The 25,905-nt window shown below is 52.9% G+C and overlaps 4 protein-coding genes across 6 annotated transcripts; 3 read left to right on the top strand and 1 right to left on the bottom strand.

The window, feature by feature from the left end:
* The first annotated feature begins 313 nt into the window (after window positions 1-313).
* On the top strand, window positions 314-4,416 carry htr6 (5-hydroxytryptamine (serotonin) receptor 6). The gene is made up of 3 exons (XM_059020202.1): window positions 314-1,719; window positions 3,135-3,296; window positions 4,004-4,416. Exons 1-3 carry the CDS (start codon window positions 925-927, stop codon window positions 4,409-4,411), a joined length of 1,365 nt encoding a protein of 454 aa, XP_058876185.1. The 5' UTR covers window positions 314-924; the 3' UTR covers window positions 4,412-4,416.
* A 5,499-nt stretch (window positions 4,417-9,915) lies between these two features.
* LOC131729954 (olfactory receptor class A-like protein 4) lies at window positions 9,916-12,495 on the top strand. Its single transcript, XM_059020200.1, has 2 exons — window positions 9,916-10,684; window positions 10,872-12,495. The coding sequence occupies exons 1-2, from the start codon at window positions 10,598-10,600 to the stop codon at window positions 11,811-11,813; spliced, it is 1,029 nt and encodes a 342-aa protein (XP_058876183.1). The 5' UTR covers window positions 9,916-10,597; the 3' UTR covers window positions 11,814-12,495.
* A 224-nt stretch (window positions 12,496-12,719) lies between these two features.
* otud3 (OTU deubiquitinase 3) lies at window positions 12,720-19,110 on the top strand. 3 transcript variants are annotated; one of them, XM_059020198.1, is made up of 10 exons: window positions 12,893-12,973; window positions 13,149-13,237; window positions 13,890-14,851; window positions 15,209-15,357; window positions 15,504-15,616; window positions 15,817-15,939; window positions 16,029-16,136; window positions 17,397-17,493; window positions 17,784-17,929; window positions 18,651-19,110. In XM_059020198.1, the coding sequence occupies exons 3-10, from the start codon at window positions 14,634-14,636 to the stop codon at window positions 18,816-18,818; spliced, it is 1,122 nt and encodes a 373-aa protein (XP_058876181.1). In that variant the 5' UTR covers window positions 12,893-12,973; window positions 13,149-13,237; window positions 13,890-14,633; the 3' UTR covers window positions 18,819-19,110. The 3 variants fall into 3 exon arrangements, with proteins under 3 accessions (XP_058876180.1, XP_058876182.1, XP_058876181.1); XM_059020199.1 differs by lacking the exon at window positions 13,149-13,237 and having other exon boundaries at window positions 12,840-12,973; XM_059020197.1 differs by lacking the exons at window positions 13,149-13,237; window positions 13,890-14,851 and having other exon boundaries at window positions 12,720-12,973.
* Window positions 19,111-20,353: 1,243 nt separating this feature from the next.
* LOC131729955 (olfactory receptor class A-like protein 4) lies at window positions 20,354-24,245 on the bottom strand. The gene is made up of 4 exons (XM_059020201.1): window positions 23,420-24,245; window positions 21,372-21,644; window positions 20,980-21,222; window positions 20,354-20,593 (listed from the first exon to the last, which is right to left on the bottom strand). The coding sequence occupies exons 1-4, from the start codon at window positions 23,636-23,638 to the stop codon at window positions 20,354-20,356; spliced, it is 975 nt and encodes a 324-aa protein (XP_058876184.1). The 5' UTR covers window positions 23,639-24,245.
* Window positions 24,246-25,905: the final 1,660 nt, after the last annotated feature.

Raw genomic sequence — 25,905 nt, 5'->3', positions numbered from 1 at the left:
CTATCTATCTATCTATCTATCTATCTATATCTCTCTCTCTCTCTCTCTCTCTCTCTCTCTCTCTCTCTCTCTCTCTCTCTCTCTCTCTCTCTCTCTCTCTCTCTCTCTCTCTCTCTCTCTCTCTCTCTCTCTCTCTCTCTCATTGCATATCCCGTGGATACTTCTTCATTAGCTCGAGTGGTTAATGATCAGATCTCATGCACAGTAATGTGACAGCTCGGGTTTTTAATGGCACTAGTTCACGCCACCCCATCATTTATATAAAGAGCTGCTCTGTGTCATCCGCGAAGCACTGAGGATCAGGATACACGTAGATGTGTCAAGCATTCCTTACAGCATTCAAATAAGATCATATAGCGTCTCAATGGGATGCAGACACGACGACGGAGATGGAATACTGTGACCATCATACACATCAGTAAACGCACTGGGCAGCTTCATATGTATTGTGTTTGTGAGCAAAGTACATTGTTAAACAATTCAAATGGACACTGAGGTGCGTTTTAAACCTGTTGCATGAGATTTCAATGTGATTCTAAAAGCAATGCATCCCGGGGGCTTTCAGCTCTCCATACCGATCCCATCGATTCACAGCGGTGTATTTCAACTTCCACGACAATAACCGTGTCTGTCTGTCTGTCTGTCTCTCTCTCTCTCTCTCTCTCCCTCTTCTCCCCCGCTCTCTCTCTCTCCCTCTTCTCCCCCCACTCTCTCTCTCTCCTGTCACTATAATATCACCACAGCTCTGCTCTTGATTATCAGAGGAAGCAGGGAGAGCACAATAACAGTACTAATACTAATCACCACTGCCTGTCTGCCTGCCTGCTTGCCTGCCTGTCTAGCCGCTCTCCACAAACCAAGGCAGAGGAACGGAGCTGGAGAGACAGGAAGAAGGAAAACAACCCCCATTTATTTAAGAAAGACATGGACTCGAATTTTTTTCTGGAAGGGAGAAACGCCACGCTGGAAGGGGGCAGTTATTTGGAAGGGGGCAGCGGCTGGGTGGCCGCGTTCCTCTGCCTGATCATCCTCATCACCGCCGGGGGAAACCTCCTCCTCATCCTGCTGATCTTCACGCAGCGCTCCCTGAGGAACACCTCCAACTACTTCCTGGTGTCTCTCTTCATGTCCGACCTGATGGTGGGCTTGGTGGTCATGCCCCCGGCCATGCTGAACGAGCTCTGCGGGAGATGGGTGCTGGCGGGCGGCTTCTGCTCCGTCTGGGTCTCCTTCGACGTGATGTGCTGCAGCGCCTCCATCCTCAACCTGTGCGTCATCAGCCTGGACCGCTACCTGCTCATCATCTCTCCGCTCAAGTACAAGCTCCGTATGCGCCCGGACCGCGCCGTGCTGCTCATCCTCGCCACCTGGACCCTGGCGGCGCTCGCCTCCTTCCTGCCCATCGAGATGGGCTGGCACGAACTGGACTTCGAGATCCAGGCGCCGAACGGGACTGACCCGGGCTGGGACAGCAGCGCCTCGCCCACGCCCCCCCAGCTTCCCTCCGCCCCGGAGGATGAGGAGCAGTGCCGGCTGCTGGTCAGCCTCCCCTACGCGCTCATTGCATCCTGTCTGACTTTCTTCCTGCCTTCCGTCGCCATTTCATTCACCTACTGCCGGATACTGCGGGCCGCCCGGAAGCAGGCGGTGCAGGTGGCCTCCCTCACTACTAACGTGGCGTCCACCTCCGACGCGCCCGTGCAGGTACGGAACAGCCAGGTAGGTCCGTCGATGTACACACTGCTCAGCGGCTCCTCTCCTGGGGCAGAAATATACAATAACTGCACTTGACGAAAAGGCTGTCATTCCATTGAGGGATTCTTGTGACGTTACAAACCACGAGAGCAGTATTGACCTACAATGAAGGTTCACAATGCGTTAAGGAAGGGTAAACAAAAAAGCGTATTTATTAATAATAATAATAATAATAATAATAATAATAATAATAATAATAATAATAATAATAATAATAATAATAATAGTCATACAGTGTTGATTGTAATGTATTGATAATGGTACAGTGACAGCCTGGACGCAGAGCCCCCTTTGTTCTGTACTGTTGCTCTAATGCAGGGGTGAATCGCAGCTGTTGTTTGGTGGCGGTCACAGCTTTCAGTAATAATGTCAGTAATGAACGACGTTGTAAAGCAATTTAAAAAACATCCAATTCCGGCTGCAGCCAGCGAGTCAGCCCCCCACGTGTTAATCTGCACGTTAAGGGCAGCGAGCCGCATCGTCCGTGTAAGACATTGAAATAACACACAAGCCTGCACACATTCGCCAAGGCTACCCGCACAGCCCGCAGCGAACGCGCGTGTTCACAGCGCCGGCAGGAGATTGCTTATTACGGGTTTGTTTTGCACGGGGCAGCGCGACCCCAATCAATGCTTTTTACGCTTTTTGATTGTTTGGTTTTTTCATCTCAAATCAATGCAGGAGTATCAAGGTATTTGACGCGTCTCTGAACACAACGGAGTGCCACCAGCCCGGAAACAGCGAGTTCCGCCCGTGCTGGGAGTCTCCTGCGCTCAGCGCTTGCTCTGAAAATGCGCGTCGTTTTTCCAAACCCTGACGTGCCCAAGGGTTACACGGACAGCTGGTGGCACGTGCCTTACCACTGCTAGGTTTCTGAGATTATTATTTATTTATTTATTTATTTATTTATTTCTTGGTTATAAAATATTTTTTGTAATGTGAAGTTTTTGTTTTTTCTTCGGACCGCCCGCCCGGCTCCAGACACGCTGAGCGTGACAGACAACTTGACAGGAAATCAAAATGAGATTTCTTCCACGCACCAGCAAAGCCTGCCAGGGGACCGCGGCGCTGTCTCCGAAACCCGCCATCTGGGTTTATTTAATGATGGGATGTTCCCCACGGGACTCGCGCCGTTTCACAGCAGCGGCAGCAGCACGTGTCCAGTTGCCGGTATCTCTGTAGAGTATCCGCGGCTCCGCTGTAACACAATGGAGCTCAGGCGCCCGGAATATGCATGCGCAGTTTACAAAGCGCTTCTGAGGGACAGGGAGAAGCTGTCCGTGTGCAAAGTCACAAATACTCCACAAATAACCACTAATTCAAGAGACCCTCTGCACACATTCCATGTTTTGAATCAGTTTAGTTGTTTTTTTATCCAGGTGCCGAGGCCGGCACACCAGTGCGCTGCGGGAACCAGCGAGAGCCGCAAGCTGGCCAGCAAGCACAGCAGGAAGGCGCTGAAGGCCAGCCTGACGCTTGGGATCCTGCTGGGCATGTTCTTCGTGGCGTGGCTGCCTTTCTTCATGGCAAACATGGTGCAGGTAAACCTCGCCCCAATCTGTACCCCTCTATATCTCAAACACAGCCCCTGACCCTCAATCTGTACCCCTCTATATCTCAAACACAGTCCCTGACCCTCAATCTGCACCCCTCTATATCTCACACACAACCCCTGACCCCCAATCTGTACCCCTCTATATCTCGCACACAACCCCTGACCCCCAATCTGTACCCCTCTATATCTCACACACAGTCCCTGACCCTCAATCTGTACCCCTCTATATCTCACACACAGCCCCTGACCCTCAATCTGTACCCCTCTATATCTCACACACAGCCCCTGACCCTCAATCTGCACCCCTCTATATCTCAAACACAGCCCCTGACCCTCAATCTGTACCCCTCTATATCTCACACACAGCCCCTGACCCTCAATCTGTACCCCTCTATATCTCACACACAGCCCCTGACCTTCAATCTGCACCCCTCTGTATCTCACACACAGCCCCTGACCCTCAATCTGTACCCCTCTATACTGTAATAGAATCCCCTCTCCTCTCCTCCCCTCTCCTCCCCTCCCCTCTCCTCCTCTCCTCTCCTCCCCTCTCCTCTCTCCTCCCCTCTCCTCCCCTCTTCTCTCCTCCCCTCTCCTCCTCTCCTCCTCCCCTCTCCTCCCCTCTTCTCTCCTCTCCTCCTCTCTCCTCTCTCCTCTCCCCTCCACTCCTCCTCTCCTCTCCTCTCTCTCCAGGCGGTATGTGATTGTATCTCTGGCAGGCTGTTTGATGTTCTCACCTGGCTGGGTTACTGTAACAGCACCATGAACCCGATCATCTATCCGCTGTTCATGCGTGATTTCAAGCGGGCCATGGCTCGGTACCTGCCCTGCTGCCCGCGGGCCTGGGAGCGCCGGCCCAGCCTGGTCTCTCTCTCTGTGCGCAATTCCCATAGCGCCCACCGGGTGGGGCTGTCACTGAAGAACATGGTGACCCTTCCGGGCGAGATCGAGTCTCTCACCTCTGACCCCTGCGACCCCACTGCGCACCCGCCAGGCAACAAGGACTCCCCGGCAACCGGCGCTGACTCCGTCAACCTGTTCGACATGGAGCATGCTGGGAATGAGCTGCTGCCCAACCAGATCAACTCAGCCTTGGACTGAACCACCCGGGGTGGGGGGGTGGGGTAAGTGAACACAACCAGCCTTGGACTGAACCACCCAGGGGGGAAGGGGGAGGGGGGGGTTAGTGAACACAGCCAGCCCTGGACTGAACCACCCGGGGGGGGGGGGAGGGGTTAGTGAACACAACCAGCCTTGGACTGAACCACCCGGGGGGGGGGGGGGGGGTTAGTGAACACAGCCAGCCTTGGACTGAACCACCTGGGGGGGGGTAAGTGAACACAGCCAGCCTTGGACTGAACCACCCGGGGGGGTTAGTGAACACAGCCAGCCTTGGACTGAACCACCTGGGGAGGAAGGGGGAGGGGGGTTAGTGAACATAGCCAGCCTTGGACTGAGAAAATGAAAAAATCCTGTTGTCTTTCATAAAATGAATTTAATAAACTTTATTAGTGAACACTGTTTGTGGTCCCTAGCTCCATTCAAACTCCATCTGTCCTGTGATATAATGGGACTCTCGCTGCGAAAGTATCATCGCCTGGAAATCACCACATGCATGACAGTCCTGTTATACAGCTGATAACATGCAGAACACAGAGCAGCTCTTCACAATGCTTATTTTAGTAGAGCGAAAGGAATCAGACACAGCAGCTCTATCCAGCTCCCTGGAAACGCTCTGCAGAGGGTCCCCTCCCTGCCGCGGCGTCACCATCGCTGTGTCCTTTCTGTACCGCTCCGGGGATTCTCATGCTGAGAGAATGATCTTTTCTTCTGCCATTGTTTACTGAAGGTGCGCAAGGGAAGCTCATTCTCATTGGTCAGTGATTCTCATTGGTCAGTGATTCTCATTGGTCAGTTCCCCAGCTGCCGGGCGTCAAAGTTGCAAACTCAGACAGCAATCCTAGACTGTCCTACAGCAGCAGGATGTTAGAGCTGGGGTCTGGCGGACCCTCCTCAGGGTCCAGGGCAGTCCTCTTTACTGTCCTCTGCTGGCTGGAGGGTGTCATTGCAGAGTCTGAGTGCTGCTGTGAGCCAGCTGTGCTGTGCTGCTCTGTGAGGTGCACTGCCCCCTGCTGTTCAGAGCTGTGCACTACACCCTGATTCACCCCCAGGGGTCCTGGCAGCTCTGAGCTGGCTGGCAAGACTGCCTGATTATCCGGCTGCGTTTCCAAGGATTTCAGAATATCAGAGATGTCCGGGATATCCCAGCCCTCCTCCCACTCGGAGCTGCAGGCGTACAGAGTGTCCACTCCGACACTCCCTCCCTGCGGCTCCACGGTCCCCCAGCCTGGGTCTGACCCCGGCTCTACTCCAGGCCCGGTTCTGCATCTCCCCCTGGTTCTGCTCCAGGCACGGTTCTGCATCTCCCTGTGTGTGTGTGTGTGTGTGTGTGTGTGTGTGACACTGTATAACAAATATATTATATATGGAGAGTTGTACTCTCTCATAGAGCTGTGTATAATAAATATATGTATTATTTATTTCTTAGCAGATGCCCTTATCCAGGGTGACAAAATATCACATTACAGATAAGAGCACTTATAAAATACAGTAGTAAGTAAGAGCAAATTCAAATGAGAGGAAATGAAAAAAAATTAGTAAATAATAATTACTAAAACAAGGTATGTGCCTGCAGTACCGGCAGTATCCACAAGAGGGGATCTGTGTGCTTTGCCTGCAGTACTAGCAGTATCCACAAGAGGGGAGCAGTGAGCTTTGCCTGCGGTACCGGCAGTATCCACAAGAGGGGAGCAGTAAGCTTACCCTGCAGTACTGGCAATATCCACTAGAGGGGAGCAGTGAGCTTTGCCTGCAGTACTGGCAATATCCACTATAGGGGAGCAGTGAGCTTTGCCTGCAGTACTGGCAATATCCACTAGAGGGGAGCAGTGAGCTTGCTTGATGTATTATTATTATTATTATTATTTTTTCAGACGCCCTTTACCCAGGCGACTTCTAGTTGTTACAAAGTATCACTATTAAAAATATCACATTACAGATAAGGGCAGTTATAAAATACAGTAAAGTCAGTAGTAAGAGCAAATTCAAATGAGAGGAAATAAAAAAAGAAAACGTATTTGTTTATCAGAGTAAATTCCATTAAGAGCACCGTAGTAAATACAACAAATGGATAAGAAGGATTTCAAATAAGAGCGATTACAAGCAACGTGAATGCGGCTCCCTTTAGGAGCAAAATCAAGCACAAGATACAGAAAGTATCATTATGATTGAGGGAGCAGTGAGCTTTGCCTGCTGTACTTTCAGTATCCACTAGAGGGAGCAGATTCTGTGATAACTAATACTTTGATAATGAATAATTTGATTCTGTGATAATGAATAATTTGATTCTGTGATAACTAATACTTTGATAATGAATAATTTGATTCTGTGATAACTAATACTTTGATAATGAATGATTTGATTCTGTGGTAACTAATACTTTGATAATGAATATTTGATTCTGTGATAACTAATACACTTCTCCAGTGACCCGGGACTCTGCAGCCTGGGGCAGCGTGGGGACCGTCTCCAAGGAACCGCTAAAGTTAACAGACTTTTCAGACACGCCGCGGCTTTCATGAATACTGATCTTTATTACTGCAATAGCAATGACAATGACAATTCAGACACAATGCTAGGATGGATATTGGTGTGAATCAGACCCCCCTCTCTCTCTCTCGCTCCTGCGTCTCTGCCAGCAGTTGCAGAGCAGCACCGTGACCGTGACGAGGCAGAATACGCTGACCACAGCGATGATGTAGAATAAGGAGGCGTGTCTGACGAGCTGGGTCAGAACCGACAGGCCTGTCGCGTACAGAACCGCAACGACGAGGAAGCGTCGGAGCACATGATTGCTGCTCCCCGACCCCGACCCCCCGGGCCCCGCCCCCGACCCCCCGGGCCCCGCCCCCGGGCCCCCGGGCCCCGCCCCCGGCACCCCGGGCCCCGCCCCCGACCCCCCGGAACCCGCCCCCGGCACCCCGGGCCCCGCCCCCGACCCCCCGGGCCCCGCCCCCGGCACCCCGGGCCCCGCCCCTGACACACGGGAACCCGCCCCCGACACCACGGGCCCCACCCCCGACACACCGGAACCCGCCCCCGACACCCCGGGCCCCGCCCCCGACACCCCGGGCCCCGCCCCCGGCACCCCGGGCCGTCTGCTTTCCTTGTAATTCATTCATTAACCTGTGCTTTACCAGGCTTTCACTGTGCTGTATCACACTGTGCTGTGTTTTTACTGTGGGACACTTTTAGAAGAGTTAGTTTAATTGTTTGAAATATGCTTTACCATCCCTCTCTGTGATTTATAATGCTTCCCTATGCTTTACCATACATCTCTGTGCTTTACAATGCTTCCCTATGCTTTACCAGACCTCTCTGTGCTTTACAATGCTTCCCTATGCTTTACCAGACCTCTCAGTGCTTTACAATGCTTCCCTATGCTTTACCAGACCTCTCCGTGCTTTACAATGCTTCCCTGTGGTTTACCAGACCTCTCTGTGCTTTACAATGCTTCCCTGTGTTTTACCAGACCTCTCTGTGCTTTACAATGCTTCCCTATGCTTTACCACACCTCTGTGTGCTTTACAATGCTTCCCTATGCTTTACCATACCTCTCTGTGCTTTACAATGCTTCCCTATGCTTTACCACACCTCTCTGTGCTTTACAATGCTTCCCTATGCTTTACCAGACCTCTCTGTGCTTTACAATGCTTCCCTTCCCAAACCAGCGAGCCGAGGTGCCGTCACTCTGCACAGCTTTCACAGACCAGTGTTTGTTACTAAAAGTTCCCCTGGAGAAAAGCCCTTGGAAAGCCCTTGATAAAAGTGTCCCAATGCTCTCTGATCACAACGCTTTGACAGATCCTTTGCTGGAACCCTGAACCCTGTGACTGGGTGAAGTGTGTGGTGCTGTGCAGGTGAAGCTGCGATGCACAAAGATCTCGGGATGACGTCACAGTCGTGCTTGCTCAACACTATCAGAGTGTGCTGAGCTGTTATTAATGCATCCATAACAACACAACAAGGAAACAACACGCAGGCATTGAGATCAAACAGGAGAGATCCCAGCTGCCTTCCACTGTGCTCCCTTACCTCAGCGACACAGCTTATTTCAATCTGAAACAAAAGCATATTGCAAGTGTGAAAAAACACCAAGTTATCAAAAGTGTCCAGCCACTTAAAGTGGAGATGTCAAAAACACAAGTCAAGTTTCAAGAAACCATTGGGGCAGCCTTGACTTTTACAGCTGTGCCTGTTTGCTATTGACTCGAGGGGAGTCAATAAGCCAGTTCACTGAGCTTGTGAATGCCAGATGCTCCCATTGTGCCCCACAGCTTGCCCCCTGGCCGCTGAGTCTGGGAACCTGCTCCCAGCCCGAGCCCCACCCCAGTCTGCTATTCCCAAAACTGTTGTGGGGCTGTCGGTGGTTTCATTACCAACAGTAAAAGCACCGTTTCAGAGTCCCGGGAGAGGATGCAGTCGTGACGTCACTCTGTGCCTGAGGGAGAGAGGGGGCGCTGTGCTCGTACACGAACCAGCGAGCACACTGATTAACGAATAACCTGCCTGGACTAATAATCACGGCAGCGTTCTAATGAGGTGGAAACTGCGGAGCACACACTTCACCGCAATTAATCCCACAAGACTCACCAGCGTGGAGCGTTTCAGAGTGTTACTTAATTAGAGTTCTGTGTTGAAGGCAGCTCTTGGTTTTGTATTAGAGGTCTGTGTTTTGTATTCTCTTCTAAACTCCTCGGATTCTTGGTTTTGTAGCGGTGGAGTCAGACTCTGCTCCACTGGTACAGATCCAAGGCTTTCACCCTGGCTTGAACGCAGGATCACTGGACCGGCCTGTGCTTCCTGTCAGAAACTCCAGCAGTGAACAGCACTGGTCTCCAGTTCCTCGGAGGAGCTGGTTGATTGGTCAGACTGGTTTACAACTGGTTCATGACAAACAATATTGAATGTCCAAAACTAGCTGTCTTCAGCAATGAAGAGCTTTCCTCTGTCAGTTAATCATGTGACTATGCGACCTTTCACCTCTGCCAGTTACTCTCCATTCAAACGGACAGAGAGCCAGAGTTGAAAGGTCACATTGTCACATGATGTTCAGTACCAGCACTTTGGATCTCGGTCTGAAAGAAAAATGATAAGAACTTAATATTGGACCAGCAGAACCAGAACCCTCAGATTGAGCAAAATCCCTAAAATATCAACAAACAGGCCTGTGGAGCGGCACACGCTCTAATAATAATAATAATAATAATAATAATAATAATAATAATAATAATAATAATAATAATAATAATGATAATGATGATGATGATCCAGTCTCCCAGCCTGGCTCACCTGCTTTACAGATGAATGAGCCCTCAGGTTGTGAGAGTAGTTGCTAGGCGACCGATGCCGGGGTGTGTAGTGGACTGTGAGGGGAGATTAGTCAGCAGGATGGGGGGGGGGGGGGGGTTATAATCTTGATCGCGCGGGTGAGGGGGGGGCAGTTCTGTGCGGAGACAGAGACACAGAGACACAGAGTCACCTCTTTCATGATTCAACACACTCAAACCTCTAGCAGAGAAGCTCGCAGGCAGGGCGTGGATCAGTCTGACAGAGACACAGAGACACAGAGACACAGAGACACAGAGACAGCCCCTGCGATCCAGTACGAAGGAGCAGGAGTCCGACAGCAGGGCTATATATTAATATAGGGGACTGACAGACAGAGACCTCTCTGCTGGGGACTGATCAGTCAACAGCTGAACAGAGAAGAAGGAGAAGAAGGAGCAAGAGAAGGAGAAGGAGGCAGTGAAGAGCCCTCTCGCTGACTGCACTGTTACACCAGGACTTGAGCTCAACTACTAATCTGGAAAGAGGAGAGAGGAGAGAGAGGAGAGGAGAGAGGAGAGAGAGGAGAGGGGAGAGAGGAGAGAGGAGAGAGAGAGGAGAGAGGAGAGAGAGGAGAGAGGAGCACACACTGAACAGGTAAGAATCCCCTCTGAAGCTCTGAGTGTTCACCAGGCAGCTGCTGGTCTCTGTACAGGAAGATGTTACTGACAGGTTCACATTGTAATGCAATGCTCTGGCCTCTCTTGTTACATTCCTGGGACTTGATTGTACTTTTGGAATTGTTTTTGCTCGTGTTTCTGTCCGTTCCCCTCGGTGCAGCGTGACGGGCTGTGATGTCACGCGGCTCAACATTCCCGTTTCCCGTTCTCCCAGGTCACCATGGCGGAGGCGTCTCCAGTCCAGGCCTTCCTGTTCGGAGTTCTGGTCTTCACCGGGATTCTGGGAAACGTTCTGGTTATCTTTACGGTAAGAACACAGTGTGTAATAATGAGGGAGCACTGAACCCCCGTGTCACCTGAACAGAGGAGCACTGAACCCTCCTAGCTGTGGTCAGTGGGAGCTGTGTTCTCTGGTCAGTGGGAGCTGTGTTCTCTGGTCAGTGGGAGCTGTGGGTCAGCTCTGATAATATTTCTCTCGTTGGTTTTGTTCCCAGGTGATCAGCACATCTCTGGACTCGCACCACCTGCCCCCCCCGACCGACATCATCCTGGTGAACCTGGCGCTGGCCAACCTGCTCACCTCCGTGTTCCGCACCGTGCCCATCTTCATCTCCGACTTAGGCGTGGAGGTGTACCTGTCCACGGACTGGTGTCGCGTCTTCATGTTCGCCTGGGTGTGGTGGCGCTCGGTGGGCGTGTGGGCCACCTTCTCGCTCAGCCTGTTCCACTTCGTGACGCTGCGCCGGCAGGGCGTGACCGGGGCTCTGGCACGGAGGGCGGAGCTGAGGAAGGTGGGCGCCGCCCTCTTCCTGGTCTGGGCGCTCAACTTCCTGTACTCGCTGCCTGCCTTCCTGTACTCCGCCCACGTGAGGGGCAACTCCACAGTGGAGTTCATGGTGATCAGCTGCACCACGCGCCCCCTGCTCGGCTGCATCTGGGAGTTCCCCTCCCCGCGCATGGCGGTCGTGTTTGCCACGTCCTCGCTGGCCGTCCACGAGGTGGTGCCCACGGTGCTGATGGTGGCCATGAATCTGGCCACGCTGTGCATGCTGAAGAGGCACATCCGCTCCGTGGCGGGGGCGGAGCTGACGGGCTGCCACGTGGACAGAGAGCGCAAGGCCAGCAAGGTGATCGTGGTGCTGGTCACGCTGTTCGTGGTCTGCTGGGGCACGCAGATGCTCTCCGTGTCCTACTACAACTACAACAGGGGCGACCACGCCGTGTTCCTGCTCACGCTGGCACACTTCACCTCCTCCATCTTCGTGGGATTCAGCCCCCTGGTGGTGGCGTTCGGCCACAGCAAGCTGCGCAACAGGATCAAGAGGATGCTGCTCTGGGGCAGGGAGAGGGGGCAGGGAGGAGGAGAGGGGGAGCAAGGCAAGGGGGCAGGAAGGGTGATCAGCAGGGCAGGGAACGATCCCCATCCCTCCTGCTGATTCAGGGGCAGGGGACTGACACGACTCTGTGTGCTGCAGCTTCACTAGCCATGCTACTGGAAGCAAGAGCACAGCCAAGTGCAGTGAAGAAAGAAACAAAGACTGGAAAAGCACAGAGACACACGCACACACACACGCACACGCACACGCACACACACACATATACACACATATACACACGCACACACACATATACACACACACACACGCACACGCACACACACACGCACACGCACACGCACACATATACACACATGCACACATATACACACGCACACACACATATACACACACGCACACGCACATATACACACACACACACACACATGCATATCACATGAGTTCTGTATTCTCTGGTTCTGTGTTATCCAGTGTTTTGTGTGAATAGTTTATTTCCCGTGTTTTTGAAATTTGCAGCACCCTTCAAATGATATTTGAAGGGTGCTGCAAATGTGGAAGGGCAGCAGTGTGGAGTAGTGGTCAGGGCTCTGGACTCTTGACTGGAGGGTCGTGGGTTCAATCCCCAGTGGGAGACACTGCTGTTGTACTCTTGAGCAAGGTACTTTACCTAGATTGCTCCAGTAAAAACCCAACTGTATAAATGGGTAATTGTATGTAAAATAATGTGATATCTGTATAATGTAAAATAATGTATAATGTGATATCTTGTAACAATTGTAAGTCGCCCTGGATAAGGGCGTCTGCTAAGAAATAAATAATAATAATAATAATAATAATAATAATAATAATAATATTTCACGATTGTGTGGATGACAATAAAATCGATCCCCAGCACCGGTCTCTTGTGGTCTTGTGGTTTGCGGCAGGCACAGTGATGAATAAATGCGGCCAGCACCCCAATGACAGATGACGACAGCGGATCTTTACATCCCGCTGTGTAAACGGACTACGCCACAGTTAATGCATGACGTGGCGGACAATTCGCCCTCCAGCGTGAATCCGAGCAAACCCGAAGGTTTAAAGCTTCGCGGAATTCGACACCGTAACCGCAGGCGCCGAAGCTATTTTGAACCTTGTAGGCTACGGTATACACACGGAAGCGGTGCAGGAAGGAATGCAACTCCTTTCGGAGAAATAAAACAACGACGCGTTAATATAATTATAAATAAAAAACAACAAGGCTGTCGTGTGGACTGCGGGTAAGTGTTACTTAAGAACGACACCGGCGCTTTGGGGTGCTTTACATGCACTGTAAACGAAACACTTGCGGATATCGGGTAACAGACCGATATTTTTAACTAGTAGAAGTTGTGAAATTCAAATAAAAGTAAACAGCGACCCTGACATCCCTCCCAGTGTTATTGTCATGAACAGACGAGATGACCGTGACAGCGAGTGATAATAACACGGAGAGCGGAGCCGGGCAGCCCGGTGAATCATCGGCTGTTTTCGTTTGCAGACGGGTTTGTTCTTTTATTATTATTATTATTATTATTATTATTATTATTATTATTATTATTGATAATACGGCTTCCTTCCTTGCCCGCAGTGCACGAGTCGCACATTACGTCGTTAAATCTGCATTTGTTAACCTGTAAGACATGTCCACGTTTAATTGAAGTGGCGTCGCAGATATCTACAAGCACCGGCACTTCCAGGTTAATATGAGATTCTAGAGCACACGAGTACCCGTGTGATTGCTGTGACAGATAAAGCCATGTAAAGAGACGATAGCCACAGGTAAAGCACGCAGACTCCCTTCCAGGGTTCACTGCAGGGGTGGAAATAAGACTCCTATTGCGCAGCACTTCCACCCATTCCCCAGGGTTTACTTCGTGTTTCATCAGCCCCAGTGTGTGCAGGTAACAAGCGCAGGTGCGTCTTATTGAACTGCTAGTAAAACCAGGAGTGGATCACACTGCCTGTACTGTGATGTCTTCGACAGACTGGATGCTTAGCCAGGGCTCTCAGTTAAACCTGCCCGTGGCTCAGTCTGCGACGCAGTGGTATCCCCATGCCTGTGTGAATGGAGCAGTACGATTGTGTATTCAGATTCTTCACAGGGAAGTGGGTGCAAAATCTAATTGTCCTCATTTTCTTTGTGGGAATCGGAAGACTCTCTCGGACGACGAGCTTCCGTTGAGGAGATTTGGGATGAACGATTCCTTCCGCTCCGGATCTCTCTCCTGGATTTACAGAGACGAGAAGGCGCTGGATTATAGCGGGCCTGACCGGATCAGAACCCGCTGCGTGTGAGACAGAGAGACAGGGGGAAGCAGACGAACACTGAGACGGGTTCTGTGAGCCCCAGTGTGAGTGAGCCCCTGGTTCTGTGTGCCCCAGTGTGAGTGAGCCCCTGGTTCTGTGTGCCCCAGTGTGAGTGAGCCCCTGGTTCTGTGAGCCCCTGGTTCTGTGTGCCCCAGTGTGAGTGAGCCCCTGGTTCTGTGAGCCCCAGTGTGAGTGAGCCCCTGGTTCTGTGAGCCCCAGTGTGAGTGAGCCCCTGGTTCTGTGAGCCCCAGTGTGAGTGAGCCCCTGGTTCTGTGAGCCCCAGTGTGAGTGAGCCCCTGGTTCTGTGAGCCCCTGGTTCTGTGAGCCCCAGTGTGAGTGAGTCCCTGGTTCTGTGAGCCCCAGTGTGAGTGAGCCCCTGGTTCTGTGAGCCCCAGTGTGAGTGAGCCCCTGGTTCTGTGAGCCCCAGTGTGAGTGAGCCCCTGGTTCTGTGAGCCCCAGTGTGAGTGAGCCCCTGGTTCTGTGAGCTCCAGTGTGAGTGAGCCCCTGGTTCTGTGAGCCCCAGTGTGAGTGAGCCCCTGGTTCTGTGTGCCCCAGTGTGAGTGAGCCCCTGGTTCTGTTCGGAGCCCCACGATGTCCCGCAAGCAGGCAGTGAAGCCGGGCCGCCCCCACAGGAAGTGCTCTGTGGAGAGGAAGCGTGACGAGCGGGCGGTGCGCAGAGCGCTGGCGAAGGAGCGCCGGAACCGAGCGCAGGGGGGCGGGGCCGACGAGGACGAGGAGGAGGAGTTTGTCAGCTTCACCAATCAGCTGCAAGCACTCGGCCTCAAACTGAGAGAGGTGCCTGGAGACGGGTACGAGACAGCAGCAGCTCATTCTCTCTCTCTCTCTCTGTCTCACACTTTCTTTCTCTCTCTTACTCTCTCTTACTCTCGCTCTCTCTCTCTCTCTCTCTTACTCTCGCTCTCTCTCGCTCATTCTCTCTCTCTCTCTCTCTCACTCTCTCTCTCACTCTCTCTCTCACTCTCTCTCTCTCTCTCTGTCTGTCTCCTCATACCTGCTGCTTGCTGTCAAGTGAATGTCAGAGGCAGACACAACCCCTTCCTGTTTGTTTCAGTGCTGTCCCTCATCGCTGTAACCGCCTCTCTGTTGTAATTCTGCGAGTCAGCGGTTGCTGTGGTAACGCTCTCTCTCTCTCTCGGTTGCTATAGTAACTGCCTGTTCCGGGCCCTGGGGGACCAACTGGAGGGCCACTCCCGGAACCACCTGAAGCTCCGGCGCGAGACGGTGGAGTTCATGATCGCGCAGCGGAACGACTTCGAGCCCTTCGTGGAGGACGACGTGCCCTTCGAGAAACACGGTGAGGACAGAGGGACGCCCTGGACAGCCTGACTCCCTCGCTGCACCCCCCGACTCCCTCGCTGCTCCCCCCGACTCCCTCCCTGCACCCCCCGACTCCCTCGCTGCACCCCCCTGTCCCCCTCACTCCCTGTCCTTGTCTTGCAGTGGCGAGCCTGGGGAAGTCCGGTACCTTCGCTGGGAACGATGCCATCGTGGCCTTCGCCCGGAACCACGGGGTCACCGTGGTGATCCACCAGGTCAACGCGCCGCTGTGGCAGGTGTGTGTGTCTGTGTGTCTCAGTGTGTGTTTTGTGTCTCTGTGTCTCTGTATCTCTGTGTGTCTCAGTGTGTGTTTTGTGTCTCAATGTCTTTGTATCTCTGTGTGTCTCAGTGTGTGTTTTGTGTCTCAATGTCTCTGTATCTCTGTGTCTCAGTGTCTCACGGTTTCTCCTCCTGTTTTATGATTGGCTCCACCCAGATCCGGGGGTCGGAGAAGCCGATTGGCCGCGAGCTGCACATCGCCTATCGCCATGGCGAGCACTATGATAGCGTGCGCAGGATTGGAGACAACTCTGAGAGTCCCGCCCACCTGAGGACAGAGGTAGAGGGGAGGAGGGAGCGGGGAGAGAGGGTGTGTGTCACATTCCCAGGAGATGTGAAGTCAGCCATGTGTGTTTTTTTCTCTCTCAGACTCTGAGTCACGGTGGGGAGTCCCAGGTGGATCGGAACCGGTACCGGCCCGCGAGCCCAGCTGGGGGGGACCCCGGGGGGGAGGTGTCGGAGTGGGGGGGCTGCACGGTGAGTGTTTTGTTCCGTCTTTGTGTTCCGGGTGTTTCGTTCAGTCTCTGTGTTTTGTTCAGTCTGTGTTCCAGTTTGTTTTGTTCAGTCTGTGTTCCGGGTGTTTCGTTCAGTCTGTGTTCCGGGTGTTTCGTTCAGTCTCTGTGTTTCGTTCAGTCTGTGTTCCGGGTGTTTTGTTCAGTCTGTGTTCCGGGTGTTTCGTTCAGTCTGTGTTCCGGGTGTTTCGTCCAGTCTCTGTGTTTTGTTCAGTCTGTGTTCCGGGTGTTTCGTTCAGTCTGTGTTCCGGGTGTTTCGTTCAGTCTCTGTGTTTTGTTCAGTCTGTGTTCCGGGTGTTTTGTTCAGTCTGTGTACCGGGTGTTTCGTTCAGTCTGTGTTCTGGGTGTTTCATTCAGTCTCTGTGTTTCATTCAGTCTGTGTTCTGGGTGTTTCATTCAGTCTCTGTGTTTCGTTCAGTCTGTGTTCCGGGTGTTTCATTCAGTCTGTGTTCCGGATGTTTCGTTCAGTCTGTGTTCCGGGTGTTTTGTTCAGTCTGTGTTCCGGGTGTTTCATTCAGTCTGTGTTCCGGGTGTTTCATTCAGTCTGTGTTCCGGGTGTTTCGTTCAGTCTGTGTGTTTCGTTCAGTCTGTGTTCCAGGTGTTTTGTTCAGTCTGTGTTCTGGGTGTTTCATTCAGTCTGTGTTCCGGGTGTTTCATTCAGTCTGTGTTCCGGGTGTTTCGTTCAGTCTGTGTGTTTCGTTCAGTCTGTGTTCCGGGTGTTTCGTTCAGTCTGTGTTCCGGGTGTTTCATTCAGTCTGTGTTCCGGATGTTTCGTTCAGTCTGTGTTCTGGGTGTTTCGTTCAGTCTGTGTGTTTCGTTCAGTCTGTGTTCCAGGTGTTTTGTTCAGTCTGTGTTCCGGGTGTTTCATTCAGTCTGTGTTCCGGGTGTTTCATTCAGTCTGTGTTCCGGGTGTTTCGTTCAGTCTGTGTGTTTCGTTCAGTCAGTGTTCCGGGTGTTTCGTTCAGTCTGTGTTCCGGGTGTTTCGTTCAGTCTGTGTTCCGGGTGTTTCGTTCAGCCTGTGTTCCGGGTGTTTAATTCAGTCTGTGTTCCGGGTGTTTCATTCAGTCTGTGTTCCGGGTGTTTCGTTCAGTCTGTGTGTTTCGTTCAGTCTGTGTTCCGGGTGTTTCGTTCAGTCTGTGTTCCGGGTGTTTCGTTCAGTCTGTGTTCCGGGTGTTTCGTTCAGCCTGTGTTCCGGGTGTTTAATTCAGTCTCTCCCCTCCTCCAGGACACAGCGCTCATCCTGCAGAGTCTGGAGGCTGTGAATGATAACATCGAGACAGCAGTGAGCTCGCTGCTTCAGGGCCCGGGAACACACAGGCACAGTGAGTCAGCGGCCAGCTGTCTGTGTGAGCGTGTGTGTGTGTTTGTGTCTCAGTGTGTATGTGTTCTTGTGTGTGAGCGTGTGTGTGTGTTTGTGTCTCTGTGCGTGCGTGTGTGCTGCGTGCGTGCTGCGTGCGTGCGTGTGTGCTGCGTGCGTGTGTGAATGCGCTCCTGTATCGCATGTATTGCTCTGCTCTTGTATTGTATTGTATTGTATTGTATTGTATTGTATTGTATTGTATTGTATTGTATTGTATTGTAATGTAATGTTGTGTCCCTCCCCTCGGTCCAGCCCCCGACTCGGAACTCCAGGGGGGGCTGTGGCAGGACTCCGGCTCGGGCGCGCGAATCTTCGGGAGTCCTGCAGAGAACAACCGGACCTGCGGAACCAGAACCGAGTCAGAGGAGACCAGCGCTGCCAAGAACAGGAGTGTCAAGGTGAGAGAGAGAGAAAAGCAGAGATCCATTGAAGACACAGAGATAGGCTTGAAGCTGAAATGTTTGCCAGGGAGTTTTGGCAATACCTGAGCGCTCTCGTCATGCCAATAAAGCATTTTTGAATTTGAATTTGAGTTTTATTGAGTTTCTTTTAGTATCCCAACAGAGCTGTACCATCGTGTGCACAACTGTACCACACTGTGCAATGCCTTTACTGTACTATACAGTGCAGCATGACTCTCTGTGCTGTGCCGCACTGTGCAGCGCAGCCTGACTCTCTGTGCTGTGCCGCACTGTGCAGCGCAGCCTGACTCTGTGCTGTGCCGCACTGTGCAGCGCAGCCTGACTCTCTGTGCTGTGCCGCACTGTGCAGCGCAGCCTGACTCTCTGTGCTGTGCCGCACTGTGCAGCGCAGCCTGACTCTCTGTGCTGTGCCGCACTGTGCAGCGCAGCCTGACTCTCTGTGCTGTGCCGCACTGTGCAGCGCAGCCTGACTCTCTGTGCTGTGCCGCACTGTGCAGCGCAGCCTGACTCTCTGTGCTGTGCCGCACTGTGCAGCGCAGCCTGACTCTCTGTGCTGCGCAGCCTGACTCTCTGTGCTGTGCCGCACTGTGCAGCGCAGCCTGACTCTCTGTGCTGTGCCGCACTGTGCAGCGCAGCCTGACTCTCTGTGCTGTACCGCACTGTGCAGCGCAGCCTGACTCTCTGCTCTCGGCTCCAGGTTTCCAGTAAGCAGCGCAAGGAGCAGCAGCGGCTGGAGAAGAAGAGTCGCCAGGAGGAGAAGCACAGACAGAGAGCCCGGGAGAACCAGAACCAGAACCAGGACCAGGACCTGGACCCAGACAGCGGGGTCCACCTGGTCAGGACATTCTCCACACTCAACATCTAGCTGAGCCCTCAACCCGACCGACAGCCCAGGGGAGCTGCTGTGGCCTGTGATGACCTGCGCAGCACGGGCACTACAGGAATTGTGGGGGCTGTAGTTTCATTAAGAGGTCTGTGTGTAATAAAACTCCAACTCCCATGCTCCTCTGCTGCAGAGGACATTCACAGCGGTTTCTGCTTTTTTTTTGTTCTTTTAGACGGGGTCATTTGAAATTGTTTTGTTTTTGATCTGAGTGTCTCACCTGGTGAAATGAATATCAACAGTAATGACATGAATAAATGGAGGGATGCCTGCAGAGGGCAGTGTGGAATCTATTCATTGTGTGCAGAACAGAGGAATGCATAAGGTCAGTTTTCTACTGAACTGTACAGTTCTGTTTTAATCAGACTGGAAGAGCGGATCTGCACAGAGTATTCAGTGATGTGTGAGACGGGCTCCAGGCAGATCTGCACAGAGTATTCAGTGTTGTGTGAGACGGGCTCCATGCAAATCTGCACAGAGTATTCAGTGCTGTGTGAGACGGGCTCCAGGCAGATCTGCACAGAGTATTCAGTGCTGTGTGAGGCGGGCCCCATGCAGATCTGCACAGAGTATTCAGTGCTGTGTGAGGCGGGCCCCATGCAGATCTGCACAGAGTATTCAGTGCTGTGTGAGACGGGCTCCAGGCAGATCTGCACAGAGTATTCAGTGCTGTGTGAGGCGGGCCCCAGGCAGATCTGCACAGAGTATTCAGTGCTGTGTGAGACGGGCTCCAGGCAGATCTGCATAGAGTATTCAGTGATGTGTGAGGCGGGCCCCATGCAGATCTGCACAGAGTATTCAGTGCTGTGTGAGACGGGCTCCAGGCAGATCTGCACAGAGTATTCAGTGCTGTGTGAGACGGGCTCCAGGCAGATCTGCACAGAGTATTCAGTGCTGTGTGAGACGGGCTCCAGGCAGATCTGCACAGAGTATTCAGTGATGTGTGAGGCGGGCTCCAGGCAGATCTGCACAGAGTATTCAGTGATGTGTGAGGCGGGCCCCATGCAGATCTGCACAGAGTATTCAGTGCTGTGTGAGACGGGCTCCAGGCAGATCTGCACAGAGTATTCAGTGCTGTGTGAGGCGGGCCCCATGCAGATCTGCACAGAGTATTCAGTGCTGTGTGAGGCGGGCCCCATGCAGATCTGCACAGAGTATTCCGTGCTGACACAGTGGGGTCAGTGCGTGTGCGTGTGCGTGTGCGTGTGGCATGCAGAGTGGTTTCATGTTAACATGATATTTTGCAGGGGCTCGATGGAATGCTGTAAATAAATCCGGAGATCTCTTTCTAACTCTCGAGTCAACTTTAATTCTTTCTTATTTTTTTGGAGAAAAACTGCGACTAGTTCAGGGCTGAGACAAAATACACCCCCCCGGACCCCCTCTCTTCAGCTTGCTGTGCCCCTCCCCGGACCCCCTCTCTTCAGCTTGCTGTGCCCCTCCCCGGACCCCCTCTCTTCAGCTTGCTGTGCCCCTCCCCGGACCCCCTCTCTTCAGGAGGTGCTTCAGCTTGCTCCTCAGCTTGCTGTGCCCCTCCCCGGACCCCCTCTCTTCAGGAGGTGCTTCAGCTTGCTCCTCAGCTTGCTGTGCCCGGCCGCCAGCACCAGGGGGCTAAGCGCGATGAAGAGGGAGTTGGAGAATGTCGCGATGACCACCAGGTACTCCCCGGACGGGCCTCGGTTGTAGTTGTAATAATTCAGTGAGACCAGGCTGGTTCCCCAGGGAACGATGAACAGGACAATCAAGAGCAGGATCACCTGAGAGGACAGGGACAGAGTCACAGCAACAGGGACACGGGGACACAGGGACACAGCACAGCTCCATTCACTCAATACAGCACAGCTCCATTCACGTAATACAGCACAGCTCCATTCACTCTACAGCACAGCACAGCTCCATTCACTCAATACAGCGCAGCACAGCTCCATTCACTCAATACAGCACAGCACAGCTCCATTCACTCAATACAGCACAGCACAGCTCCATTCACTCAATACAGCGCAGCACAGCTCCATTCACTTAATACAGCACAGCTCCATTCACTCAATACAGCACAGCACAGCTCCATTCACTCAATACAGCACGGCTCCATTCACTCAATACCTTCGTTACAAAGTGAAACAGACAGAGCTGCCAGTCTGACCTTGGCTGCCTTGCGCTCGGCTGGCACCCTCCTGGGCAGGCTCTCCTGGACGGCGCCCACGCTGCGCCCGTGCATGCCCAGTCGGTACAGCGTGGCCAGGTTAGTGCCCAGCATCAGTATGATGGGCAGAGCTTCGTGCACCACCAGGGACACTGTGGCAAAAGCCAGCCCGCTGTACCGAGAGGGGAAATTCCACACGCAGCCCAGCAGAGGGCGTGTGGTGCTACTGATCACCATGAGGGTCTGCAGAGAGGAGAGAGAGAGTGACACAAAGAGGAGGGGACACGATGTACCTCATTTGGACTAACTGATCTGTTCTTAATGTTAAATAAAGCTGGACAGTAACGGCGTGCCCAGCGCTGCGGGACGAGAGTCTGAGGATTGAGACTCACCTCAGTGCTGTTCAGGCTCCCCCTGGTGGAGAACATTAACAGCGGCAGGGAGTAGATCAGGTTGACGACCCAGACCAGCCCGATGACCAATAGGAGGCGCCGCAGCTCCTGGGAGGCATGGCCGGGGGCGAGGCCTGCGGAGGGGGCGGGTTTGTTCCGGCGAATCACAGCGAAATGAAACGCGCTGAGACAGAACGTCATCCAGACATTGACAGAGCGGAACCACACCCACAAACACATGAAGATCTTACACCAGCCCTGAGACAGGAACGCCTGCAAGGGGACAGGGGACAAGTCAGCATGCGCACAGACAGGAGAACACACACCGAGACGCACACACACACACCGAGACACAAACACACACCGAGACGCACGCACTGACGCACACACACCGAGGCACACACACACACCGAGACACAAACACACACTGACGCGCACACACCGAGACATTACACACCGAGACGCACACACACACACACCGAGACACAAACACACACCGAGACATTACACACCGAGACACAAACACACACCGAGACATTACACACCGAGACACAAACACACACACACCGAGACACAAACACACACCGAGACATTACACACCGAGACACAAACACACACCGAGACATTACACACCGAGACACAAACACACACACACCGAGACACAAACACACACCGAGACATTACACACCGAGACACAAACACACACCGAGACGCACGCACTGACACACACACACCGAGGCACACACACACACCAAGACATTACACACCGAGACACACACACTGACGCACACACACCGAGGCACACACACACACACCGAGACACACACCGAGACACACACACACACACCGAGACACACACCGAGACACACACACACACCGAGACACACACACACACACCGAGACATTACACACCGAGACACACACACACACCGAGACATTACACACCGAGACACACACACTGACGCACACACACCGAGGCACACACACACACACCGAGACACACACACACACCGAGACACACACACACACACCGAGACATTACACACCGAGACACACACACACACCGAGACATTACACACCGAGACACACACACTGACGCACACACACCGAGGCACACACACTGACGCACACACACCGAGCCACACACACTGACGCACACACACCGAGGCACACACACACACACACCGAGACACACACCGAGACACACACACACACCGAGACACACACACACACACCGAGACATTACATACAGACACACACACTGACGCACACACACCGAGACACACACACACACACACAGACACACACACACACCGAGACACACACACACACACACCAAGACATTACACACCGAGACACACACACACACCAAGACATTACACACCGAGACACACACACACACCGAGAGACACACACACACCAAGACATTACACACCGAGACACACACACACCGAGAGACACACACACACCGAGAGACACACACACACCGAGACACACACACCGAGACACACACACACACCGAGACATTACACACAGAGACACACACACCGAGAGACACACACACACCGAGAGACACACACACACCGAGACACACACACCGAGACACACACACCGAGACATTACACACAGACACACACACCGAGAGACACACACACACACCGAGAGACACACACACACCGAGACACACACACCGAGACATTACACACCGAGAGACACACACACACCGAGACATTACACACAGAGACACACACACTGAGACACACACACACACCGAGACATTACACACCGAGACACACACACACCGAGAGACACACACACCGAGACATTACACACAGAGACACACACACACCGAGACACACACACACCGAGAGACACACACACCGAGACATTACACACAGACACACACACACCAAGACACACACACACCGAGACACACACACACCGAGACACACACACACACCGAGACACACACACACCGAGACACGCACATACCGAGACACACAGACACCGAGGCACACACACACTCTCACACACGCACACACCCCTACCTCCATGCCCAGGCCTGAGAGGAACAGCAGGATGTTTCTAAAGAACGAGACAAGCAGGTTGGACAGCGCCATGTTGAGCAGGATGAAGTCAGACTGCTCGATGGATCTCTGCTGCAGGAACCCCCAGGACAGGATCCCCGCCACCAGCACGTTCCCCACCACGCCCAGCAGCACCAGCAGCCCGTACAACGAGCTCTGAGTGAACACCGAGCGGACCATCCCCACAGCGCCCGGGGGGCTGCGTGCGTGTCTCCCTCCCTGCCTCGCTCTCTCTGTCGCTCTCTCACTCTGCCTCTCTCTCTCACTCTGTCGCTCTCTCACTCTGCCTCTCTCTCTCACTCTCTCTCTCTCTCTCTCTGTCGCTCTCTCACTCTGCCTCTCTCTCTCTCTGTCGCTCTCTCACTCTGTCGCTCTCTCACTCTGCCTCTCTCTCTCTCTGTCGCTCTCTCACTCTGTCGCTCTCTCACTCTGCCTCACTCTCTCTGTCGCTCTCTCACTCTGCCTCTCTCTCTCACTCTGTCGCTCTCTCACTCTGCCTCTCTCTCTCACTCTGTCGCTCTCTCTGTCGCTCTCTCACTCTGCCTCGCTCTCTCACTCTGTCGCTCTCTCACTCTGACTCGCTCTCTCACTCTTCCTCCCTGTCTCTCTCTCTCTCTCTCTCTGTCTCTGTCTCTGTCTCTGTCTCTCTGTCTCTCTCTCTCTTCCTGCTCTGTGAGTCTCCCTTGTCTCTCCTCTCAGTCTCAGTGTCACCATGGCACATTTTAAAGTCTGGAGCTCGGTGACGCTCTGGGGGCTGAGAGAGGGGAGGAGGAGAGAGGGGAGAGGAGGAGCACAGGGGAGAGGGGAGAGGAGTGTTTGGAATTGAGGTCTCACTGTCAGGCAGAGAGGGAGTTTCAATGCCCCCTGAATTAAGGGAAATATTTGTGTCTAATTAAAATTTCTGCAGTTTAATTATCTTGATAATTAATTGTGCTGTGGCTTGTTTCCTTGTTAATGAATTCCTAGGGCTGTAATGTGCTGAGTGTTGAGATCAGGGTGCAGTGTGGCCCCCCGGGGTTAATTAGGGGTCCCTATGGCCCTGCGGAGCCTGATTTCGGTGTGCTGGAGACTCACGCAGGGGAGCCCCCATTGCAGCATCCTTCAGCAGCCCTGTCCTTATTAAAGATCACTGCAGTGACTCTGCAGCTCCCCCCGCTCTCCCCATCCTAAACAATCTGCCTTTATCAGAGTTCACCCACGTGTGCCATGCTTATTAATCTGCTTTACCAGACCTCTCTGTGCTTTACAATGCTTCCCTATGCTTTACCACCCCTCTCTGTGCTTTACAATGCTTCCCTATGCTTTACCAGACCTCTCTGTGCTTTACAATGCTTCCCTATGCTTTACCAGACCTCTCTGTGCTTTACAATGCTTCCCTATGCTTTACCAGACCTCTCTGTGCTTTACAATGCTTCCCTATGCTTTACCAGACCTCTCTGTGCTTTACAATGCTTCCCTATGCTTTACCAGACCTCTCTGTGCTTTACAATGCATCCCTATGCTTTACCACACTCACTGTTTGCTGTGAGGAGTTTTTATAAGGGAATCAAATTAAAAGCCATGTCGATTAGACTGAGCATCTCTACTTGAAACCAGAGCCTGGAATTTTTCTATCAACAAAGTGTGACTTACGAAGTACCTGCAAGCACAGGGTCGGCTCTGTGTGTTTAGGGGGTACAGAGACAGCTCTGTGTGTTTAGGGGGTACAGAGTTGACTCTGTGTGTTTAGGGGCACAGGGCCGGCTCTGTGTGTTTAGGGGGTACAGGGTTGGCTCTGTGTGTTTAGGGGGTACAGGGTCGGCTCTCTGTGTTCAGGGGGCACAGGGCCGGCTCTGTGTGTTCAGGGGGTACAGGGTCGGCTCTGTGTGTTTAGGGGCACAGGGCCGGCTCTGTGTGTTTAGGTGCACAGGGTCGGCTCTGTGTGTTTAGGTGCACAGGGCCGGCTCTGTGTGTTTAGGGGCACAGGGCCGGCTCTGTGTGTTTAGGGGGTACAGGGTCGGCTCTGTGTGTTTAGGGGCACAGGGCCGGCTCTGTGTGTTTAGGGGCACAGGGCCGGCTCTGTGTGTTTAGGGGGTACAGGGTTGGCTCTGTGTGTTTAGGGGGTACAGGGTTGGCTCTGTGTGTTTAGGGGCACTGACTGGGGAGAAGGGCCCGCTTTAGGGTGGTTGTATTCTGAGTGTGATTTTGTGTTCGGAGCGCTGCAGGACTCTAGCCTGCCGTTCCCGAAGTGTCCAGCAGGCGGCAGTGTGGTACAGGTCAGTACAGCGGACGCGTGGCTCTCCGATTCACTGGGTTTCTTATGCGGATAAAATGGCATCGGCTCGTAGGAGGTCGTCATGCATCTGCGTGTTCCATATACCCGCTTCTAAAGACTGGAAGAGCGAGTTTCTATCCGTCCCCGTGTGTGAAGCGCTACAGAGTTTATTACTGAGTGCTTTAGAGTCACA

Source organism: Acipenser ruthenus, unplaced genomic scaffold, assembly GCF_902713425.1.
Source record: "Acipenser ruthenus unplaced genomic scaffold, fAciRut3.2 maternal haplotype, whole genome shotgun sequence".
NCBI lineage: Eukaryota > Metazoa > Chordata > Actinopteri > Acipenseriformes > Acipenseridae > Acipenser > Acipenser ruthenus.
This window is presented reverse-complemented; position numbering and strand designations above follow the sequence as displayed.

Bases quoted from the DNA above. Each gene is read 5' to 3' on its own strand.
- htr6 (XM_059020202.1), top strand. From the start codon at position 925: ATGGACTCGAATTTTTTTCTGGAAGGGAGAAACGCCACGCTGGAAGGG. The intron at 1,720-3,134 runs GTAGGTCCGTCG...TTTTTTATCCAG, and splicing joins TGCAGGTACGGAACAGCCAG to GTGCCGAGGCCGGCACACCA. The intron at 3,297-4,003 runs GTAAACCTCGCC...CTCTCTCTCCAG, and splicing joins TCATGGCAAACATGGTGCAG to GCGGTATGTGATTGTATCTC.
- LOC131729954 (XM_059020200.1), top strand. From the start codon at position 10,598: ATGGCGGAGGCGTCTCCAGTCCAGGCCTTCCTGTTCGGAGTTCTGGTC. The intron at 10,685-10,871 runs GTAAGAACACAG...TTTTGTTCCCAG, and splicing joins ACGTTCTGGTTATCTTTACG to GTGATCAGCACATCTCTGGA.
- otud3 (XM_059020197.1), top strand. From the start codon at position 12,735: ATGCATGACGTGGCGGACAATTCGCCCTCCAGCGTGAATCCGAGCAAA. The intron at 15,617-15,816 runs GTGTGTGTGTCT...GGCTCCACCCAG, and splicing joins TCAACGCGCCGCTGTGGCAG to ATCCGGGGGTCGGAGAAGCC. The intron at 15,940-16,028 runs GTAGAGGGGAGG...TTTCTCTCTCAG, and splicing joins CCGCCCACCTGAGGACAGAG to ACTCTGAGTCACGGTGGGGA.
- LOC131729955 (XM_059020201.1), bottom strand. From the start codon at position 23,638: ATGGTCCGCTCGGTGTTCACTCAGAGCTCGTTGTACGGGCTGCTGGTG. The intron at 21,223-21,371 runs GTGAGTCTCAAT...TCCTCTCTGCAG, and splicing joins GGAGCCTGAACAGCACTGAG to ACCCTCATGGTGATCAGTAG. The intron at 20,594-20,979 runs GTCAGACTGGCA...CTGTCCTCTCAG, and splicing joins CCGAGCGCAAGGCAGCCAAG to GTGATCCTGCTCTTGATTGT.